The 20,329-nt window shown below is 39.9% G+C and overlaps 1 protein-coding gene across 5 annotated transcripts in view; it reads left to right on the top strand.

Moving 5' to 3' along the window:
* The window catches only part of MAP2K5 (mitogen-activated protein kinase kinase 5), a 268,367-nt gene that overhangs the window by 188,338 nt on the left and 59,700 nt on the right, over positions 1 to 20,329 (top strand). For 2 of the 5 annotated variants that reach the window (XM_022579869.3, XM_030761707.2), the window contains 3 exons: positions 348 to 377; positions 19,825 to 19,851; positions 20,163 to 20,195. In XM_022579869.3, the coding sequence (XP_022435577.2) occupies positions 348 to 377; positions 19,825 to 19,851; positions 20,163 to 20,195 (90 nt within the window). The remainder of the gene's footprint in view (positions 1 to 347; positions 378 to 19,824; positions 19,852 to 20,162; positions 20,196 to 20,329) is intronic. The other 3 variants (XM_022579868.3, XM_022579867.2, XM_089907071.1) reach the window with 3 other exon arrangements.

The following is a 20,329-nucleotide window of genomic DNA, read 5'->3' as shown; positions in this document are numbered from 1 at the left end:
GCCAACAGTATCCTATGGTTTTACATCTCTGTTTAGAAGAAACTGTCGTACACTTGTAAATGTGAATAATGCCCGTACAGCTGACAATATTCCTAAGAGAAACTATGTAAGGGTAGTGTTTAGTTGTTAAAAATAGAATATTTTATCAGGGATACAACATTGTCCAATGTAAATGTTCATTCTATATATAGCTTTCAATGTAATTACAGCAATAATTTAGTTTGTGCATTTAAGATTGTGAGCTTTTTATATTTGCTGGATGTAATTCTGAAATTTAGTACTTGTCTGTCTTAAGATCTGCCCTGCATGCAAATCTATAACTAGACAAATATTATTTCCTTTCTCAGCTTGCTCTTGGGAGGTTTCCATATCCTCAGGTAAGATTGTTCATTACTGCCGTTTTCCACTGTGACATTCATTCCTATGTATGAAGTGCAGGGAGCAATTGTGAACATTTGAGCCACATACAAATAAATCTGTCCTGTTAAATTGAAAAGTGATATCTTAAAGGAGTCATTTAGGAGTCTCTATTGATTTTTGATTTTTTTATACTCCAGATTTTTTTCCTCTTTGTTAAAGGTTGAAAGCCATCATTGTGCTCTTCCTTTGTGTGGCACTGGTAATGTTTTTCCTCATCCCAACCCAGTAGCATGTGCTCTTACTGAGGTTGGAAAAGGGACACAGCCTTTTCTTGATACACTATTTGCGTTTTTGGATTCAATTAGTTATTTGAATTAAAGGATTGAGGTGAAGGGTGAAAATATCTAATCTAAGTCATTATTTTTGCTAAGCAAATAGATGGGCCCCCAATTTTATGTGGCTGTGATTTCGAACATTTTCTTTTTAAAAAATTTGCCCTTCCTATTTACATTTCTAGGAAAATAAAATGTCCCTTATGTTACCATTGCTGATAATAATCTCTATAGTAATTTCTTTAAGATTTTTATTATAGAAGGGTGCTAGCACTTAAAATATAAAGCTATTTTGTGGTTTGAAAATGATTCCCCAGTGTGTGTGGGGAAATAAGTGAAATGTCTAGAGGGATGAAAAATGAATGGTTTGACTGTTGGTTGATGCTCCCTGTTTTTCTGGCATCTTGGTCTGTACAGGCCAAAGTGCCCGGAGGCATGTCTGATTTAAAGGTGGTGTTGGTCTCTGCTCTTTAAGCATCTATTAACTTGCTATTATTATGCAAATACGTGTTGTATTACACATACTAATTTATGCATGGTTAGATTATGCAGATGCATCACAAACATGGTTATTGAATAATTGGATGGGACTCATTCTCTCTACCATCTTTATAAGCAGTTTTAAGCAAATTGTCCTGGTACCCATGTGGACATTTAAAGCCCCTTCACACGCTGAAATGTCTCTTTTGTATCCTTTTTCTTTTACAGTTAAAGCCATCAGATAAGTGGAGGAGAAACCATCCAAGTTGTTAGGTTCAAGAGTGTCAGTCTCACTTTTCAAATTTGTAGGATTCTTTGTTTAAACATAATCTTTTCCTTAAAGAGAAGATCCTAAGTGTAATCACTTGGCATGCGTGCTCGCATTTAGTGAGATTTTACTGTGTACAGCCTTGCTGCTTAGCTCTAGGTAGCCCATCAAATTAAAATCACATTTTCAGGATTTATAGCTCATTAGAATATTTATCTTGGTAAGCCTCTTATTCTGTCAGTAATTTTTAAACAATTCACTGTTTGGCCAGTGTACGCATTCCCCTCAAATTTTGTAAATGAAGAGAAGAGGCACTATATAACTTCTCTCTCAAACAAGTCTTAATAGAAAACTTGTATAAGCCATCTAAGAAAAAAAAATACCAAAGATTGGGAGTGTAGCTGTATTCTTGAGATTCCTAATGCCTAGAGTATTTAATCAGTGAGATTTGATAAGTGATAAGTCTAAGAAACAATTGCATTTGACAAATGAAGCTTTTGAAGGCTCTGGTCGAATTTAGAAAGAGGCTGTCTACCTTTGCAGTATTGTTTTCTGGAATGTTTAAGTATATGTTTACTTGATCAGTCGAGTGGAAGTTGGAAAATTCTAATGTGTTGAACTCCCTAGGTAGCAATCACTGTTATGCCAGAGTGAGGGGAAAACTGTATTCCTTGAATCGTGATAGAATATTGTCACCAAATTGGGACTTTCATTTCAAATAATAGAAGCAGCTTTGATGCCATCAGGCCTATTTCCCAGGTCTTTCAACAGAAGTTTGTGCACTTCATTGCTGGAATCATTAATGACTTTTGATGGAGTTGGCATTTATTTTACAGGGTTTGTACTATAGACTGAAGATTGGGAAAGGTTACTTTATAGATTCCTTTTCTACCCTTTTGCCTTCAAATAAAGCACATGAAGAAAAATGTTTATAGTATCGCAGGGACTGGATTATGAAATAATACCTTCTCTTTGGCCCATATTATCTCATTTGAACCCCTAACCACTCTGTGTGATAGCCTCCCCTCATAAATTGGACAACCAGGATGGTTGATTTGCTCATTGTTGTACTGTAGGTGGTTTGGGGCCATTGAATCCCAAGTGGAATAGGCAGGAGTGAATCACACACTCTCAGGAGTGGACAGTGTTCTCAGACAACATCGAATCAAACCTCTCTACAATATCTCTGAAAAGCAAAGTTGAACACCTCCAGTGATAGGTAACTCACTAGTTTACAAAGCAACCATAGAGTCAAAGCTTTATTTACCGGGCTGAGGACTGCCTCATCTTAATTATTACCCACTGGTCTGGCCCTTGAACACATGAAAGATTTTCATATATCCTTAAGATCTCACAGTTTTGCATCCCTTATGTACCCAGGGCTGGGTACTCAAAGTCAAACCAGGGAACCAGCTCTCAGCTGCCTTCGCTAGTGGCAAGCTGAGGAGACTGGCCTGTTTGAAAGAACTCTAGACCAGGAGCTAGAAGATTAGGATTAGAACCCAGCTCTAACAAGCTCCGGTCACTGCAGGCCTTAATTCTTGCTTTGGCCTGTTTCCTCCTCTCTAAAATGAGCATCCTGATACCTGCCTTTCCTATCTGATTAGTAGTATGCAGATCAAATAAGATTATGGATATGAATTTCTAATCCTCAACCAAAGGTTGCAAGAGGCTGTGCTTGCAACCTGCCAGCTGCAGCTGGAGCAGAGTTTAAAATGAGCAGAAGGGAAAGAGGGGAGGCAAGGCCAGCATACAGACTCGTCCTTCCCCCAGCCCAGCGTCAGTGCTGCTGACAGCGTTGTTAGCAGCGTCTCTTCCTGCCGGTGACACTGTGTGTATCTGGTGGGGATGCAGATGAGGGAGGGGTGTTGGGAAGATAGCAGGGAGAGTCAGTAGCCGGGGACCAACATAAAGGTTAAGGGACTGGATTTTTATTGAGATAATCGTTCTCCATGAATATCATTGTTTGGGGGGTTGGGTTTTTATCTGTTATTTGAAAACACTGTCTATTTTAGTTTCCTTTAGGCCTTAAAGTTGCGTAGCCTCACTGGCATGCTGTTTAGGGCTCTATGGAAAGAAAGGTTAGGAGCCATTATAGATACACGGTCTTATTACTACAGCTTATAATAGGAGGAACAACGATGTCAGATTCACCTAGCACCTTTCCGACATCCAGCTCCAAAGCACTTGTTGTTATCTGACTCGGGACTGTTATTTCCAGCCTCCAGGTGAGCAGACTGAGTCTCAGAGAGATGAGGCGCCTTGCCTTGGGGATGAATGGGTACAGTTAGATCTAGGGCTTGCAGACGACTCAACCAAATGACTGGCTCTGTGAACTCTGATTTTGGCTTGCTGTTCAAACCACTGCCCTCCTTCCCGCTCAGCCCCACCAAGCCCTTCTCCTGGCTCTCCTTCTCTGCCCTCAGGAGGCCTCCTGTGTAGATGAGAAGGGTTGTGCCGTGGAAGATGGTGACAAGACCATTCCCTAGAGCCCTTTTGCTTTTCTTACCATGTGTTTAGCAGAGTGATGGATCTGGAGGGACCCAGAGCTCTCACTGACCCCAGCGCCATTAAACTCTGCATGCCTGTGAAGGATATTCCGCAATAGCATAATGAAAACTTGTGTTTTTAAACATCTGGTAAACAGATAGTATCTCAATTTCTTGAACAATTCAGCTTTAATAGTCATCGGGAAAAATGTGCAAGTCCGGACAAGGACTAGAGCTGTGTATAGTTAATCATGTAGATCCAAATCCAGTTGACTTAAAAAACGTGATGGTGGGCAATGGTTTGTTTAACGACACCATAATTTAGGAGAAATGAAAAAGATTGCCTGCTAAAAACTGTCATCCTTCATTCAAACTTGACAACAGTACCCTGCATTAGGATGATAGTAAATCCATTACGGAGACTTCTCAGGGGATGTGCCAGCTCTGGCATTTGGAAATTGGTAAGCAAGATGCCACAGGAAAGTGAAGATAATATAGAAACAAATGTATTTAAGGTACTTTTGCATGTGTAAAAATGTTCTTCTTCTTTTGGCTGCATTTCCCGATCTTGGTTAATAAGTTACATCAAAATGACCTGAAGTTAAAAAAAGGAAAAAAATCTGAGCAAATAGTGCCCCTGGTATTGTAAAGCTTTGAATGTTTTCACACCCCATTAATTTATTACTTCTCTTTCTTCATCTTTAAATTTCATTTTTTTTTTTTCAAAAATTCCGACTCCCTGCTGCTGCAGTGATTTTCATCTTGTTGTTAATTTTCCCTGCTCCATATGGAGCTCCAGACATTTCACCTGGAGGCTGTACTAGATTTTGCTGTAGTGATTGTACTTCCGGAGGCCAAAACTGTCATTTAGGGTTCCTGGTGCATCTGTCTGCGCCAGGCTTTTCCCTGGCATGGGAGAGTGTGAATAACAAATTGGATGCACCTGAGATTCAGATGATTGGTGTGTTCTGTGAATCTCCACGACTTGTAAGCAGATAGCTCTGGGGGGCCGGGGTGGGGGGAGGCGGGGAGGGCTAAACAGCAACTGGGTGAATCTGTACTCACACCTTACATTTGGGGCTTTGCGAGGGAAGTGCAAACATCCTAGGCAGTCTGAGTGCAGAGAGAGTAACAAATATTTCATCCTGCCTTGTCATTGATTAGAAAAGAGCCTTTAATTTCATTTCACCCCATGTTGTGATTAATTTGCATTCTTTGTCAGAAGTTAATGGAGTTTTTTATGGTTCACTCTGAAATCCTTGAAGACATCAGACTTGATCTGATGTTTATACAACCGCCAGCGGAATTTTTTCGTTTGATTGATGGCAAGCTTGATGTTATTCCAAACGGCTTTTTAAGCTGTTTTTAAGAATTATTTGAATAAAATGCAAGCAAGATATTGTTGTAATGATCAAGATTATCTGTTAAAAATCTGTTTCAAATAAAGAAGGTGATAAGTAGTAAAAAGGATCAAAAATATGAGATATAGTGAATAGTGATGTTATTTGTTAAAATACATAACAATGGCATCCAAATAAATTATTGCAATATATAGAGATCACTTTTATTGAAAAAGCGTACCATCATCTGGCCAAATGAATAATTAAGGCCAAGGCAAAAGGAAAGTCTGCATCTTTGGGATTAAAAATCTTTACTACCAATTGGCATTTCTCATTTATTCTGCCACCTTTTGCCACCAACGTACGAAATAGAGATCTGCTGTGCTTAACTCAAGGAGACAGGGTCTGTCAGGCCTGTTAGCTGAACAAAATGATGACATATTACTTGTCTCAATAAAGACGCATTCTTAAATCCCAATACAAGTTAAACATAAGTGGATAATAGAGGATTTTAAGTGAAAGACATGTATTCTTAATAGTATAATGACTGGCCTTTTTCACAAGACAGTACAGAAATGAAAATATCCTGTTGTTAAAAAGCAAAATACCCCACTTGTTCATGGGTAAGAGAAACATGTGTTCACACCCCCGTACACTGTATATCAAAGTATGAAGGAAGCTGTAGGCGGCATTTGCTCAGAACCCCCTGCTACTAACCAAGGAAATATGTTTTGCAAATGCTTTTTGATTACTGATACCATTTGTTTGATTTGGGGGCTTTGCCTTGCTTCAGCAGATCCTTGCTTTGCTGTGATTGCTGCTAGTGGGACTTACTCATAGGTCAAAAAGCTACTTATCTGAGCACTTTCATTTAAAACAGATTAATTTATTTGCTGTATCTGAAAGTTTGCTAAATAATTGGGTGGTTTTAATTTAAGTTACTGCTTTCTGATCCTTGTATTAACATGATCTAAGGTCCTTTTTATTATATGCAATCCATATTATTGACCACAATTGCCCTGTTTTCATTTAAATGTAAGCAGCTTGTCAAGTAGAAAATATTTTGTTTAACTTGGCCTGGAAACCTGCTATTTTAATGTGTGTGAGGTTTTTTTTTTTCAATTGACAGACTGTCTTTTAAACATACGTTTATTTTGTAGTAATAAATTGTGCTCTGGATAGAGTATTTGTCTTGTAATAAAGTAGAAAGCATATGTTCTTAAAACTATTTTAAAATATTAAACATTTTTCAAAAGTTAATGTCAAAATTCTAGAGTTTTTTTGTTGGTGGTGGTGGTGGTTTTTTGCGGCACGCGGGCCTCTCACTGCTGTGTCCTCTCCCGTTGTGGAGCACAGGCTCTGGCCGCGCAAGCTCAGCGGCCATGGCTCACGGGCCCAGCTGCTCCGCGGCATGTGGGATCTTCCCAGACCGGGGCACGAACCCGCGTCCCCTGCATCGGCAGGCGGACTCTCAACCACTGCACCACCAGGGAAGCCCCAAAATACTAGAGTTTTTACACCTAATTTTATTCATGTTTTAAAATCCTTTGAGTGTATTATTATTAATCCTGATTTTGACAATTTAATACGGTTTTATATTCAGTGTTAAATTCACACTATAGATACCACTGTCTTATTTATGTATTAATGTACTAATTATGCCTAGACCAACCTAGTATTGCAAAATTAAACCTAAAAAGTTTGCCTTCTTTGAAAAGAGGTGCTTGGAATCTATCCTTCGTTGCATGAACTTTTTGAAATTTGAACGTCAAGGATTTTAGTAAACTGTAAGTATTCAGATTTTGTGTGAGATCTCTGGTCAAAGAAAAAAACAGCAGTGGGTTATTACCCCAACTTCAGGTTCTAACCTTTAATTGGCAAGAGTCCAAAAGAGTGATATGTGTGCAGCTTTATTTTTCCAAACATTTCTAGCCTACATGTTTTAGTTCATTGTTTATTTTCATCCTCACTATTGAGGATATAGACAGTTAAAATATACTGATATTTCAAGCCATAAAATCAGATTTTATGTTCCATAAAATGCAGAGGTGAAATTTAGGTGATATGAAGGTGTTCACTGATACACATTTGCTTCTTCCCAGAAATTTTTTAATTGCCTATGTCAGATTTTTCTCCCAATGTCTATTTCATACTTATCAAGAGGTCTCATAATTTTATTTGCTTAGTCTATGCTGAAGACAGGAGGTGGGTTCCCATTATATCTTTAAAATGGAGCAGAAATGGAAGAGGAATTATCCTCCAAGTGTGTGTAGCTTAGAAATGTGAAACTTTCCGTTAAAGATAAATTACTTGTTAATACCTCAGTTGAGGTATATGTAGTTAGCCAGCTAGGTTAGTGATTGTCTCTGTTTTTTTAAAAAGCACTAACCCAATGTTGGTTTGGTTTTATAGCACCTTCTAAACTATTTTATGACATACATCTCAGTTTAATTGAACATGTATTTGTCATTGAGCATCTACTCTGTCCTGGCACTGTGCTAAGCACTGGGAGTACGGAAATGGAACAGATGTGGTCCCTGCTGTCAAAGAGTCCAGTGCAGTGGGAAGAAAATCATAAACAAATGACAGTTGATATAAAAGGAGCCCTACAGGAGGTACTATGCTCTGGCCTCAAGAGTAAGAGGTCAGCTCACTTTAGGAAACTATGGTTTCACAGGGTAGATGATGCTTGAGCTGAGCTCTAAGGCTAGAAGGATGGAAAAGAACTTTCCAGGTATTCTAGTCAAGAGGAGAGTCATCTTGTAAAAGATAAAGGTCTAAAGCAGCATGTTGTATTTGGTGTCCTTGCAGTAAGTAGTTCAACTCAATAGGTTACTACTGCTACTGTGACATTCATCTCCCTAATAGTTTGGGAATGTCCTTAGATGACTTTTAAAGCAACACTGGGAGGGAAGTAAGAAAATGTTGGTAGAATGGTAGAGGAGAGAAGTGCTGTATCAGGATGGAGATGGCACATGTAGCCGAGACCAGATAATGAAATTAAGCTTGAGAATTTCATGAATCCCTTTGAGATGACTGAGAGCCAGTCTGAGGTTGGAAATCACTGCGTTTTAAGATTTCTACCCTAAGGTCAGTTGGCACATGCCTCTGAGGGGTTCCCTGCCACCCTTTATGAATTTAACTTGGCATATCGTAGAACATTTTCTAGACTGCTGGAGGATTGGTCGTCATGATCAAATGAGCTAATACCTAAGAGACCACTTTGAAAAAAATAAGGTGGTAAATAAGAGCAAGGTAATATTAGTATTATTTATATTTTCCAGAAAGTACTTTAGGGATTTACCTATGTAACTCTGAAAATATATGACCATGTCTCACTCCAGTTAGGACTAAAATGAATTACTTTTCTGATCCCATAAGAGCCCTCCTGTAAGTCTTTCTTTTTTGTGTTATAATTTATCATTCACAATCACCATCATTAATATATAGAATTATATGCAGAATCTAATCATTTTTAATTCAGTAACTGGGGACCATGATTCTTTTACAATTTTTAAATAATCAGTTTAGCCCAGAAATAGAATTGACGTTTGAAGTAATGAACTTGGTGCCCAGCCTGGCTTTCAGGGGTTACTTCGCTATCTTCTTTTCCTCTTAATCTTTGTGGTCTGGAAGGCCTTCCATTTTTCCCCCTTTGGTTTCATTCGTACTACCTCATGGAATCATAGAATTTTAGGATGTGAGGAGATCTTACAATGGTCTAGTCCAACTCATTTATTTTACAGAGGAGGAAAGGGGGGTCCATAGCCATTAAATGACTCACTGATGATTACCAGATATTTGGCAACAGGATCAGACTGTCTCCCACTCTAGAGGGATGGGGCAGGGGGAGAAAGTGAGAGAAGGCACCCAGAGGCTTTGAGCCCAAATAGCTATCCTTATTTCACACACCCATCCACTCAAGTACTGCCTCCAACTGGTGTGTCTACAGAGATGGAAATCACTGTTGTAGGATGCTTCATGCCTGCCAGGTAATTGCTGATGGGTATGGATCCCTGGGGGGAAGTGGTCTTCAACAGCAGTAGTAGCAGCAGCAACAACAGACAAAGACATCAACTTTATTGTACTCCAGTGTTTTATTTATCACCATTCAGTATAGAAAACTTGGGTAGATGTGGGGCTAGGGGCTCATTGGCATCCAAGTTAAAAAGGGGGCAGACCTGGCCAAGCTTTGTTTGAGTACAGATTACTTTTTAGATATTTAACAGTTCTGGATTAATGCCTGGGGAGTCTGGGAATTCTTCCTCAACTAAAATGTTAATGATGCTAAGAACCCAACCTTCTTTAGTGCCAATAAAACAGATAAGCTAAGTTCATTGAAAAATCAGTGAGTTGCCTAAAAGGAGCAAAGAGCTGATTCGATTTAAGACTGGAGATTGCCCAGGACACACCAGGTGGAAAGAGGTTGCCAGGGACTGCTAGGAGCTAAGAAAGGAGGCAGTTGTCTGTTTACGCTCAGAGCCAAGGTGTCATCCCCAAAGAATTGTGGGAAACTGAGGAAAGCAGTTAGAACCAAGTGTAGACTCTGTTGTGCTGTACACTGTCAAGGTCTATAGTTGGTGACACCATGGGGGGAAGGTAAGGAAGTCTGGGGAAAGAAAGACCAAAGAGGCTGATGGAGCTTGTCTTATTTTGTGTTCAGAAACAGGTTTCAGAGAGCACCGTTCTGGGCACGAGGAGACCTCGACCCCAGGCCTAGCTCTAGTTTGATAAAATACAGTAAACAAAAGAATGTTCCCGGCTAAAGACCTCCCTCTAGCCCCTGCTCTTTGGTCAGCCCTATGCCTCCTTGGTAGCCAGGCAGCTGGAAATGCTCAGTGACTCAGGGCAGAGGCAACTGGGGTACAACAAGTGACACACCCAACAAGTGACAAATTGAATCATTATCAGTATATGGTTTCCACCCAGCCACACACGCAGAGTTAACCTGAGTTCTGGTCCTGGCTGTTCCTATTAGTTTTTTGACCTTATTTCTTTTCAGACCTCAGTTTTCTCATCTGGAAACTGATGGAGGTGGCCTAGGTCAGTCACGTGCCAAATACAGTAGGTGGGCATCCACTCTCTGGCACATACACACATGCATGCACACACGAACACATTATCTGTTAATTTTCAAAATGTGTCTAAGTAATATCTTGTATGAACTAAGAGTTATTTGGTAAACAAAGACTGAAAAATGCTGGACTAGATACTTGTGTGGTCTCCTTTCATCTTGTACGAACAGTTTCCTCCTCTTTTCTACACCTTCAGCCACCTTACTCAACACCATCTCCCCATGTCCTCCCTTAGAGTTTATTGAAACCTTATTTTACTTATATCAAAATATGAGAGGTGTGAACCGAAACTGAAACAGAAGTCAGACTTTCTTCAGTTCATTCTAGATCCATGACTTCTTCTCTTTAAACCTATTTTGAATTTACAGTCAAGCCACTAAGACACATGTTAATTAACATGGTTATATGTGACTGTATTTCAAGATGTTTTTTCTTTCCTAATCCTGTATGAACCATGTGTTGGCTGCAGTTACAGCTTATCTCAGAATCTCAGCAGGCCAAAAAATGTTGTCAGATATATCGCGGATAAAAAAAAAAAAAAAGGAGCGATATGTGGAGTCTTAGCTCACAAAGAAAATCTTCCTTGCAATGCCTAAAAACATGACCTGTTTTGGGGGGCATGGCGAAGCTGTCTTAGAAATTTACAGTGTCCTGAATCCAGCGAACTATATTTTATACAAACATTCAGTGACATTTAGAGGTGCGTGCAAGCCCTGTGCTTAAGTCTCAGCTCTGCCACTAAATTTCAGGGAACTTAATAAGTCACTTTGTTTTTGTGGACCAGCAATTATATCTTATCCATCATCTGAGTCCTAGAGTCTAGTACAGTGGCTGGCACAGAGTAAGTACTTCATAAACATATATGAATTGATAATTTAGTTTAATTTTACTTTTTTTTACATGTTGGCAATAGCATGTTTTAGAATCAGCAGGAACTAAGAATCAATACACATCCTTAGGCTTTAAATTAATAATTTCATCCCCTTTTCTTCCATGTCCGTATTTCCAGTCTACCCTGCCAGCATTAATACCTGAAGAATAAAAGCTTCCAAGGAGATGTGATAGTTGTCTTCAGATATTTGAGGATTCTCTGTAAGAAAGGATGTGGATTTGTTCTGTTAGTGTAGAACTGGAACAGGAGGTAGAATGGGCAGTCAGAAAACGTAAGCTCCGCATTACTGTATGTATTCAGACAGAAGTTCGGTCAGCAGGGGCGTAAAGGAGGGATTCAAGGGTCAGATGGGGTGGAAGCTAGGTCAGATTAAAAAACCTTTCAGGTGCTTTCAGACACCAAGTCTATGAGTCTGCTTCAGTGTTGGGCAAGACTCTCCTCAGCCAAACAAATAAAAGGCTGATGCATTTTCTGTCAGTTACAGGGGAAAGACAACAGGTAGAAACTTCATCAGACTTGTCTAGATTCTGTAATTGGTTTAATGATCCACTCATTTTGACTCTCAAATACTCTGTCAGTGTGAAACACATAAGAAATAGAAGAGTACAGGAAAGAAGTAATTCTTTTTCAGCCCAAGACTTACACACTTCTCTGTTTCTCTCCACTGAGCCAACTATGTGACGTGGCTATCAAAAATGTGAATGCACTTGTAGCCTCTATGACAGTCTACTGAATAGTGTATAGTGTCCAAAGCAAGGTGATATAAGCCAGTGCAAGGTATGTGTTCAGGCATGCATATCACACTTTATGAGGAACGTACACATATGGCACCACACTCAGAGAAAGATAACCTCAAAGGAGAATGTGAAATCATGCTTGGGTCCTTCTAGACAGCTTTCTGGTTCGGCTCACAGAAAACCCAACTCAAAGTTGCCTCAATCATAAGGGAAATTTATTGAATTACATGACCGAAAATCTAAGTATCGCTGGTTTTAGGTAGAACTTTATCCGGTAAGTCACTTTGAGCTCTATTCTTATTAGGCTTCTCCCTTCACAGACCAAGAATGGCTGTAGAGTTCCTGGGGTGACCTGCTTCCCAGTTTAGAAGGCAAGAGCTGGTCTCTTTTTCCCCCACAAGCAACCAGAGGCTCTGGGCTTCAGTTTGATTGGACCAGTTTAACTCCCTGCACCCAGGGCATTTAGGTGATGCCAACTAGTTTAGGCCTGAACCACATGCCCCATCTCTAAAGCTGGGGAGCGAAGTCTTCTTCCCACGAAGCACGTGGGCTGCTTAGGGGTGGGGAAATGTTAAGAGTGTCATTACTAATGGAAGGGAGAAGGATAGAGGGCAACCAAACATAGCAAATGATCCTAGGAAGAAAATATCAATAGGATGTTTGTTCAGGAAAGAAAACATTGTGGAGGCATGACAGCTATCTTCAGATATGTGAAGAGCTGTCATTAGACTTAATCACTACAGCTCCAGACCATGGGCACATCTTATAGGAAGACATATTTGGACTCAAAATAAGAATGAACTTCCTAACAATTCAAGCTACCCAAGATAGAATCATTGGAATCCCATCACTGGAAGTCTTCTAGCAAAGACAGGCTAGCTGTCTGTCAGGAATATTTATTTTTCTTTGGTTCCCCCACTCTTTTTTTTCTTTTAATTATTCTTGGCTGCATCGGGTCTTAGTTGTGGCGCGCAGGATCTTTCATTGAGGCACGCGGGCTCTTTGTTGCGGTGTGCGGGCTTCTCTCTAGTTGTGGCATGCAGGTTTTCTCTCTTTAGTTGAGGCGCCTGGACTCCAGGGTGCATGGGCTCTCTACTTTGCGACAGGCGGGCTCTCTAGTTGAGACACGTTGGGCTTAGTTGCCCTGCGGCATGTGGGACCTTAGTTCCCTGACCAGGGATCAAACCCATGTCCCCTGCATTGGAAGGCGATTCTTTACCACTGGATCACCAGGGAAGTCCCTGTCAGGAATATTATAAAGTGAATTTCTACATGGAACAAGGACTTGGACTACTTGACCTCGAACATCGTTCTGGACTCTGTGGCATGTGGGGGATTTAAGCTAATAGAGATGATGCAAACTAACTGATAGCTCCAGAAGAAACCTTTCAGACATTTTGACACAGTAAAATAACTTTTGCTACGGCAGATTTATTTGACCATAAGGAGTAGAATGATCAACAGGCCTTTCTCAGAAAAAGCAACACCTCCCCCTCTCACCCCTCTCCCATACACAAGGAACAGATATTCTTCCTAGGTTCTGAAATAAGACCACACATTTTTTGGAGCAAAGAAAAGAGAAAAGTTTGATACAGCAGATGTCTAAAATCTTTGAAAAGCTAGTGCTTAATGGACTCCTTGACCAGACCTTGTACCATTAGGGAAAAGGTCGGTTTTGTAATTCACATTGGTCGTTTTGAATTGTGATCCTAAGCCCCTGCTTTTCTCACAGAATTTAGGTCTAACTAAATATTATAATTCTCATTTACCTGCCCGGGAGATGATTCACTCTGTGGCTCTTGTACACCTGTGTGGGGGAGGACCTGAGCTATGTCAATTTTACATACACAAGGGATAAAAGAGTATACACTGGCAATCAGGTCCTTTTTTTCCTGCTCACTGATTGGCAGACCCAGCACATGAATGATGTTGCACCGTACCTTGGTGCTCCAGCTGTTGTGTGTTGTGTGACAATGCATTGTCCTTGATAACTCGAGAAGCAGTATGAGCCAAGTGACCTAATTTATAGCTGCGCTGATTTTCTGCCTGGTCCCATCTGAGCTGTGCCCTCCTCTAGGCATCTTGGAGCCTTTCTAGCCCACCCAGCTGTTTGTTAAATTCAGGGATATCTATTTTTAACTTTTTAAAACTGGTCACTGCTGAATGCAGCACCCCGGCCGGAGTTTGGGATGTGGGGCAGGGAGAAGGTGCCAGTGAGTGGATCTTAGAATGTGGGAATCACAGTGACCTTCTTACACCTTATTGAGTAGCCCCTTTCTAAATCCTCTTATCACTTATTTTTAAGTGATTGATTTGTGTTTAAATAAGTGATATGAGTTATTTTTTGTTGCTGTTTTGTTTTGTCCTATACAAGCTATGCTAATAAATTCACAGGCATGATAAGAACTTGAACAAGGACAGAGGCTGATGAAAAGGGGAGATAGGATAGCACAAGTGAATTGTTTTTGTTCATTTATATTATTAGAAATAATATATATTATTCATTTATTTTGTCTCATAATACATTCAGCGTCTAAAAATATCAGTTTGCCAAAATTCCCATTTGTAGTTAACCCGGGTAAGTTTCGTTCTGTTCGTTTTCAAAAAAACAGTCCTTTGTTTGGGTACTCTTATTTTAAGTTAGTGTTAGTAAGCAGTATGTATTCAGTTTGTGGTCATGTGGAAGTGATTTTTTTCTCTCACTGAGGGCTTTTTGAGATTTGGGCACTTTGTTTTTGCAAGTTATGATGGATTGGAGGTGATGTGACCCTAAGTCTTATCACCCAGCACAGTGCCAGATACAATCAGATTGAGTGCCAGTGTCAGCTCTCCTTCAGGTAGGAAAAAGAATCATGGTGCTTGAATGGGCAGCTTGGGGGGTTGGGGGGCCTTTGGGCCCCTCTAGCTCATCCTTTACTTTCTAGACAAGAGCCCTAAGCCTAGTGAAGGGAGGGAGCTTCTGAAGCCATGGGGATCTGACTGGAATTCCAGGGATCTTTCTGACTCCAAAGTTTATGCATTTGTCCCCATACTAGGGAGCCTTGTGAGTCAGCAGTCAGTTCTAAGCCAGGTTCTATCTGTGGCCTTGGGCACTGTTCCCCTCTGAGCGTCAGTTTCCCTAACAGCAAAATGAGTAGATCTTGGAGGTCCCTTCCATCTCAAAAAAAAAAAAAAAATTAGGTCATTATTCTTCATTTTGAATATAAAATCTCAGTTTGCCATAATCCCTGTTTATATTTAGCCAGAGTTATAGCTTAATGAATCTGATTTGAAAAGAGAGTCCTTGGGACTTCCCTGGAGGGTTCAAATGGTTAAGACTCCGTACTTCCAATGCAAGGGGCACGGATTTGATCCCTGGTCGGGGAGCTAAGATCCCGCATGCTGCGTGGTGCGGCCAAAAAAGGACCCCCCCCCCAAAAAAAAAAGAGTCCTTGCAAAATAACTACAGTTTCTAAAATTTGAAATTTAAAAAGAGAATAGAGTTCAACATTGAAAGCTAGAATGTGATGCCAGGAGCACAACAAATAAAAACGATATTCTTTTAAAATCCCAACCATATAATTTAATTTTATATTTCTGTTTTCTATTTAAGAGAAAATAACACAAGCTTGAAAAGCAGTAAATATGTAAAGAGAAAATTTGTCAACTGATATTGGAAGATCTGACCCAGGTCACACATTAATCTCTCAGACAAGAGCTGCAGGGCAGGCCATAATTTCAGAGAGTAAAAGAAAATGAAAGCTATAGCTGGTGTCTTCTCTAAGTTTTACATAGGTGGATTCATTTCAGTTTTCTGATTGTGCTTCTGAATATAATATAAAAGCACTGGTAGCAAGGTCTGCTTTACCACTGTGTGTGTAAAAAGTACCCTTATAGAGATAGAAGCGTAATGTGAGCCTTCCAAAGTTGATTTTTATCACCAGAGTCATTGATTAAATAGCTGAGGCCCCATGAGCAAACTTTTGCATTGGCAGTTTCCTTTCCAGGTTTGCTTTCCCAAGTCACAAGTCATATTATGGGAGCTTTTTAATTGCCAACTCAACTGTTGTATGGCCCTTGCAAGGAAATACAAGGTAAATATGACTGCAGTAATACCCTAAATTTCAGACCTAACTGATTTTTAGGCCTGCCTGTTGTGAAGTCATTCTTCCCCATTTAAACACATAAGGGTCTGTCTTATATTAGAATGAGGCATAACTATCCCCTGTTAGTGTGGCTTAAAATCTTGAACCTAATGGCTGATGAAAGAAAAAAAAAAAAAATCTATGCCCAGAAGAGGGAAGAGGTTTGTCTAAATAGTGTTTCAAAATGCTACTAGTTCTAGAGACTGATGAGCAAAGCCTATGACTGGAGGAATTATCGTTCTGTTCTTTGTCCCCAAGTATCAGTTAGACATAGAAAGCTCAACGCAAGCAAAATGTACAGGCAGGAAGGTGGACTTGGACAAGTTAGTTATAAACAGCATCTCATATGTTGGGAGGTGCAGGCAGTACATGAGCCCTAACAATGTTATTGTGTCCCTCTGAACTCTGCTCTCACAGCTAAGCGTTTGCAAGGCAGACCCAGAATAAAGAGAGGCATTCACGAAGCTAACATTTTATATCGAGGACCCTTAGTACCCCTTTTAATGTGCTTCAAAACTAGGGGCTTCACTTTTTCATGAACTGTGTGCAAAAGCAGAGGCCACGACTGGAGGCTGACTTTGTTTGGATCTGTTTTATGATTGCTGCGCCTGTACAGTAATGTGATCTTGAAAAAGGTAAACAACGAAGAGTTTAGCAGTGAAAAATATGCCTAATATAAATACAGTTGAGTTTATGGCAGTTCAGAATTGAAAAATATGACCGTGACATTAAATTTTTCTGGTGGAATTAACAGAGGAACAGAATATAGCACTTAAGGCCATATATCTGAGACAGAGGAAGGAGATAATACATCTAACTCTATGGTCTATGTGGCATTCATATAAAGAAAAGCACAGTAGCTTTATTTAATTGAGAAATGAATCAATTACAATGATGTTGCATCATCAGATTCTTGCGAAAAAGAAGATATGTCACTGCATTGTGTAACTGTTAAAAAGTGAGTATCTTAAGCATTTTGAATCAATTTCATGTACTGGCACTGCTACCTTAATACAAAATTTATGAAGATGATTTCATGTAGTGTGTTGCTATCAAAAGTGTGTGATAAAACCTGATAACAGCGTCTCCCTTTAAAAACCTGGGCAAAACAGTATAACAGTATGGTTATAAGATCATAAAACAGACTTTGATATTGCTGTTTCTCCTTTTCTTGTAGTAAAGAGCAAGTGTTAAAATAGTACAATTTTAAGCTGTCTTAAACCATGCTTTTAACCCACAGATTAGGGCAGGATGGAAACTTTTTCTAAGGTCTCGGTTTATGAGGAAATTTTCATTTAGTTCACGCAACTCATGTTACTGGGAACAGTGTCTCACAATCCATTCCTGAATTCATTTTGAAACATGTCACTTAAAATGTTTGCTACATGTTTTCCTCAGAGAATTTGTAATCCCCCTGACTATTGGAAATTTATGAAAAACATTCTCTTTGATGTCAAAAACAGCTTTCTAATTCTGTGTACATTAGAAAAAGTAACTCTCCTGTTGAAGTAGATATATCTTACTGAGAATGTTTGGGGGAGGCGGTGCTTATCTGTGTGTACTTTAAAAAAATACAGTTGACCCTTGAACAATGAGGGGGTTAATCTGCATACAATTTAGTTGGCCCCCAATTTCCAAGTATCTGAGGTTCCTTCACATCCATGGATTCAACCAACCATGGACCATTTAGTACTGTAGTATTTACTAATGAAAACTAGCCACGTATAAGTGGACCTGCACAGTTCAAACCCATGTTGATCAAGGACCAACTGTAAAAGCAAACACCAAAGATATCTCATAGGAGAATTTACCTGGGTTTTTTCATGATTTTTTAAAGATGCTGTGGCTTGTTAACTAAAACCCTAACCACTCCAGGGTGGTAGTTAACAGCTCTGTTTTCCTTTTTAATGTAAATCTTTCCCCACAGACCCTTACACAGAAGTACTCATTGGCTAGAGGAACAAGAAGAAGCATCAGGACAACATTCAGTAGGAACTATCAAAGTAGACTAAGAGCCAGTCAACCTGAGATGGAAGTTTCAGGGAGTGGTGATTGGGGAGGGCATGATGAGGAGTCAAGAGCAGGAAGGAGTGGGTACCGTGCTCAGCTGAGATGATACATGGGAAAGCACTTTTTAAAACATCTAGCACTCGGTGGAAGGGTCTGCTGATCAGCCACAGGGATGCAAAAGAAATGCAAAAACATGGCTTCTGCCCTTGAGGAGCTTAACAGTCTAGTTGAGAATAAACCACGTGCCAAAACTGATCATTTATCAACTTTACCATGCCAGGTATAAACACATGCAAATCCAGCGGTTTTTAAGGAATGCTGTGATTGTAGGCAGATATGATGCTGGAGAGAAAGGAGCACGGGAGAGGCCCCAGCACAACCACAGCCTGCTCCTGTGGCCTTGGGCCTGCCCACCTCTGAGAGGCCCGGTTTTTCCCATCATAGACTAGAGATGACCATCCCTGCCAAGCTCAGGGTGGTTGTGAGATCTAATGAGAACGTGTATGTGAAAGAACTATTAAAAGCATATAAGGGGGCTTCCCTGGTGGCGCAGTGGTTGAGAGTCCGCCTGCCGATGCAGGGGACGCGGGTTCGTGCCCCAGTCCGGGAAGATCCCACGTGCCGCTGAGCGGCTGGGCCCGTGAGCCATGGCCGCTGAGCCTGCGCGTCCGGAGCCTGTGCTCCGCAACGGGAGAGGCCACAACAGTGAGAGGCCCGCGTACCGCAAAAAAAAAAAAAAAAAAAAAAAAAGCATATAAGGGACTATTAACTAGTTTACCTATATTTTACCCGCTGGTTGAAGCACAGTTATCACAGCAAACAACTGTCTCCTCAGTAGTTATATTTGGTTCCTGAAATTTTCCTCCTTAGGAAATTTAGTACCTGGGACGACATTTTCATTGAGTTTGTAATAACTGCAGGCAATTTTTTTTTTTTTTGGTTGGGGGGCACACATTGAAGTGTTTAATACTTTAACTACTAAGTGGATGTTTTATTAATTTGGTGTCACATTTTAGTAACTTTCTAAGAGATGTGGTTTATCGGTGTCAGCTGTGTGAGCAGCTGCCTCCAGAACAGGCATCTTCTTTGACTCTGCTCTTATCCCCTGAAAACCAGTGTTAAAACTTGCACGAATTTGATTTTCCCAGAAAGCATTGCTGCCCTGCTGAAGGAACTTTGGAAGAGGTGGAGTCTTTACCCACTCCTGGGTCAGAGGCAAATACTTCAACCACATAATTAAAGTTTTCTTCACAAAATAGGGGGTTGTGAGCAGACACTGGCAGGAATCCAAAATTCTAATTTCTGACTATGATTTAATTTCAATTTTAAATAAATCGGTTTTTAATTTAAAAAGAGTGAGCTTCATAACATTAGCAATGATTGCAACATTAAGCCCAGTGTTCACAATCTAGCAATATAAAACATTATTTATATCTGAATCGTAAACAGCCTTTTGAAATGGATTATGGTTTTTCTCCCTATTCTAATACAACCTGGAGGGTACTAAAAAGTGTTGTGTGAAATTAACATTCTGCTGACTTTCGCCTATAAATGAGAAGCGAGCTATTAACATTTGTGTATTTTCATTATGTAAATTGTGTTAACACATGCCCACAAATTGCCACCAGCAATGCAATAATTTTCTCTCAGTGATCATAATGTGTCCAAGTGAGTCATTTTGATTATGACATGCTAATTACATATTGCCTTTTTTCAGATTCAGAAAAACCAGGGATCTTTAATGGTAAGCTTTATGAGTTCAGAAAAAAATTCACTTTTCTTTTTCCTGATGGCTGCTTCCTTTGCATGCTTGAATGCCTTGTTTTAAACTTGGCAAATTGCATTTTGAAGAAAATGCAAACCTTTAACTGCCTGTATTAGATTAGGTACCATTAGAAATAATAGAACATCCTGAGCATCAATGTTTTTATAAGAGTTTGCTGTTGTTGATTAATCTTGCTATATTTTATTGCATTAATGATTTTTTCTTTCCACTCCACTGTAAAGATATTGCATAGAGGCTAATACTTTTTCCTTTCTTCTTTCCCATTGCAGCCTCTCCAGCTTCTGCAGTGCATTGTTGATGAGGTGAGGCATCGTCTTATGTGCTTTCACTCCTAAAGTCATTCCTAATGGTGTGGAAAGCTTATATTTTGTTTCCTAATGAAGCACAATGCCCAACATCCTCGGAGCAAGTGGTGTTCTATGGCTCTGAGCTGTGT

This window comes from Delphinapterus leucas, chromosome 2, assembly GCF_059928025.1.
Source record: "Delphinapterus leucas isolate spDelLeu-1000000601 "Yukka" chromosome 2, BTC_Dleu_Yukka2, whole genome shotgun sequence".
NCBI classification, from domain to species: domain Eukaryota; kingdom Metazoa; phylum Chordata; class Mammalia; order Artiodactyla; family Monodontidae; genus Delphinapterus; species Delphinapterus leucas.
Note: the sequence above shows the minus strand (reverse complement) of the source record. Positions and strands in the feature narration are given on the sequence as shown.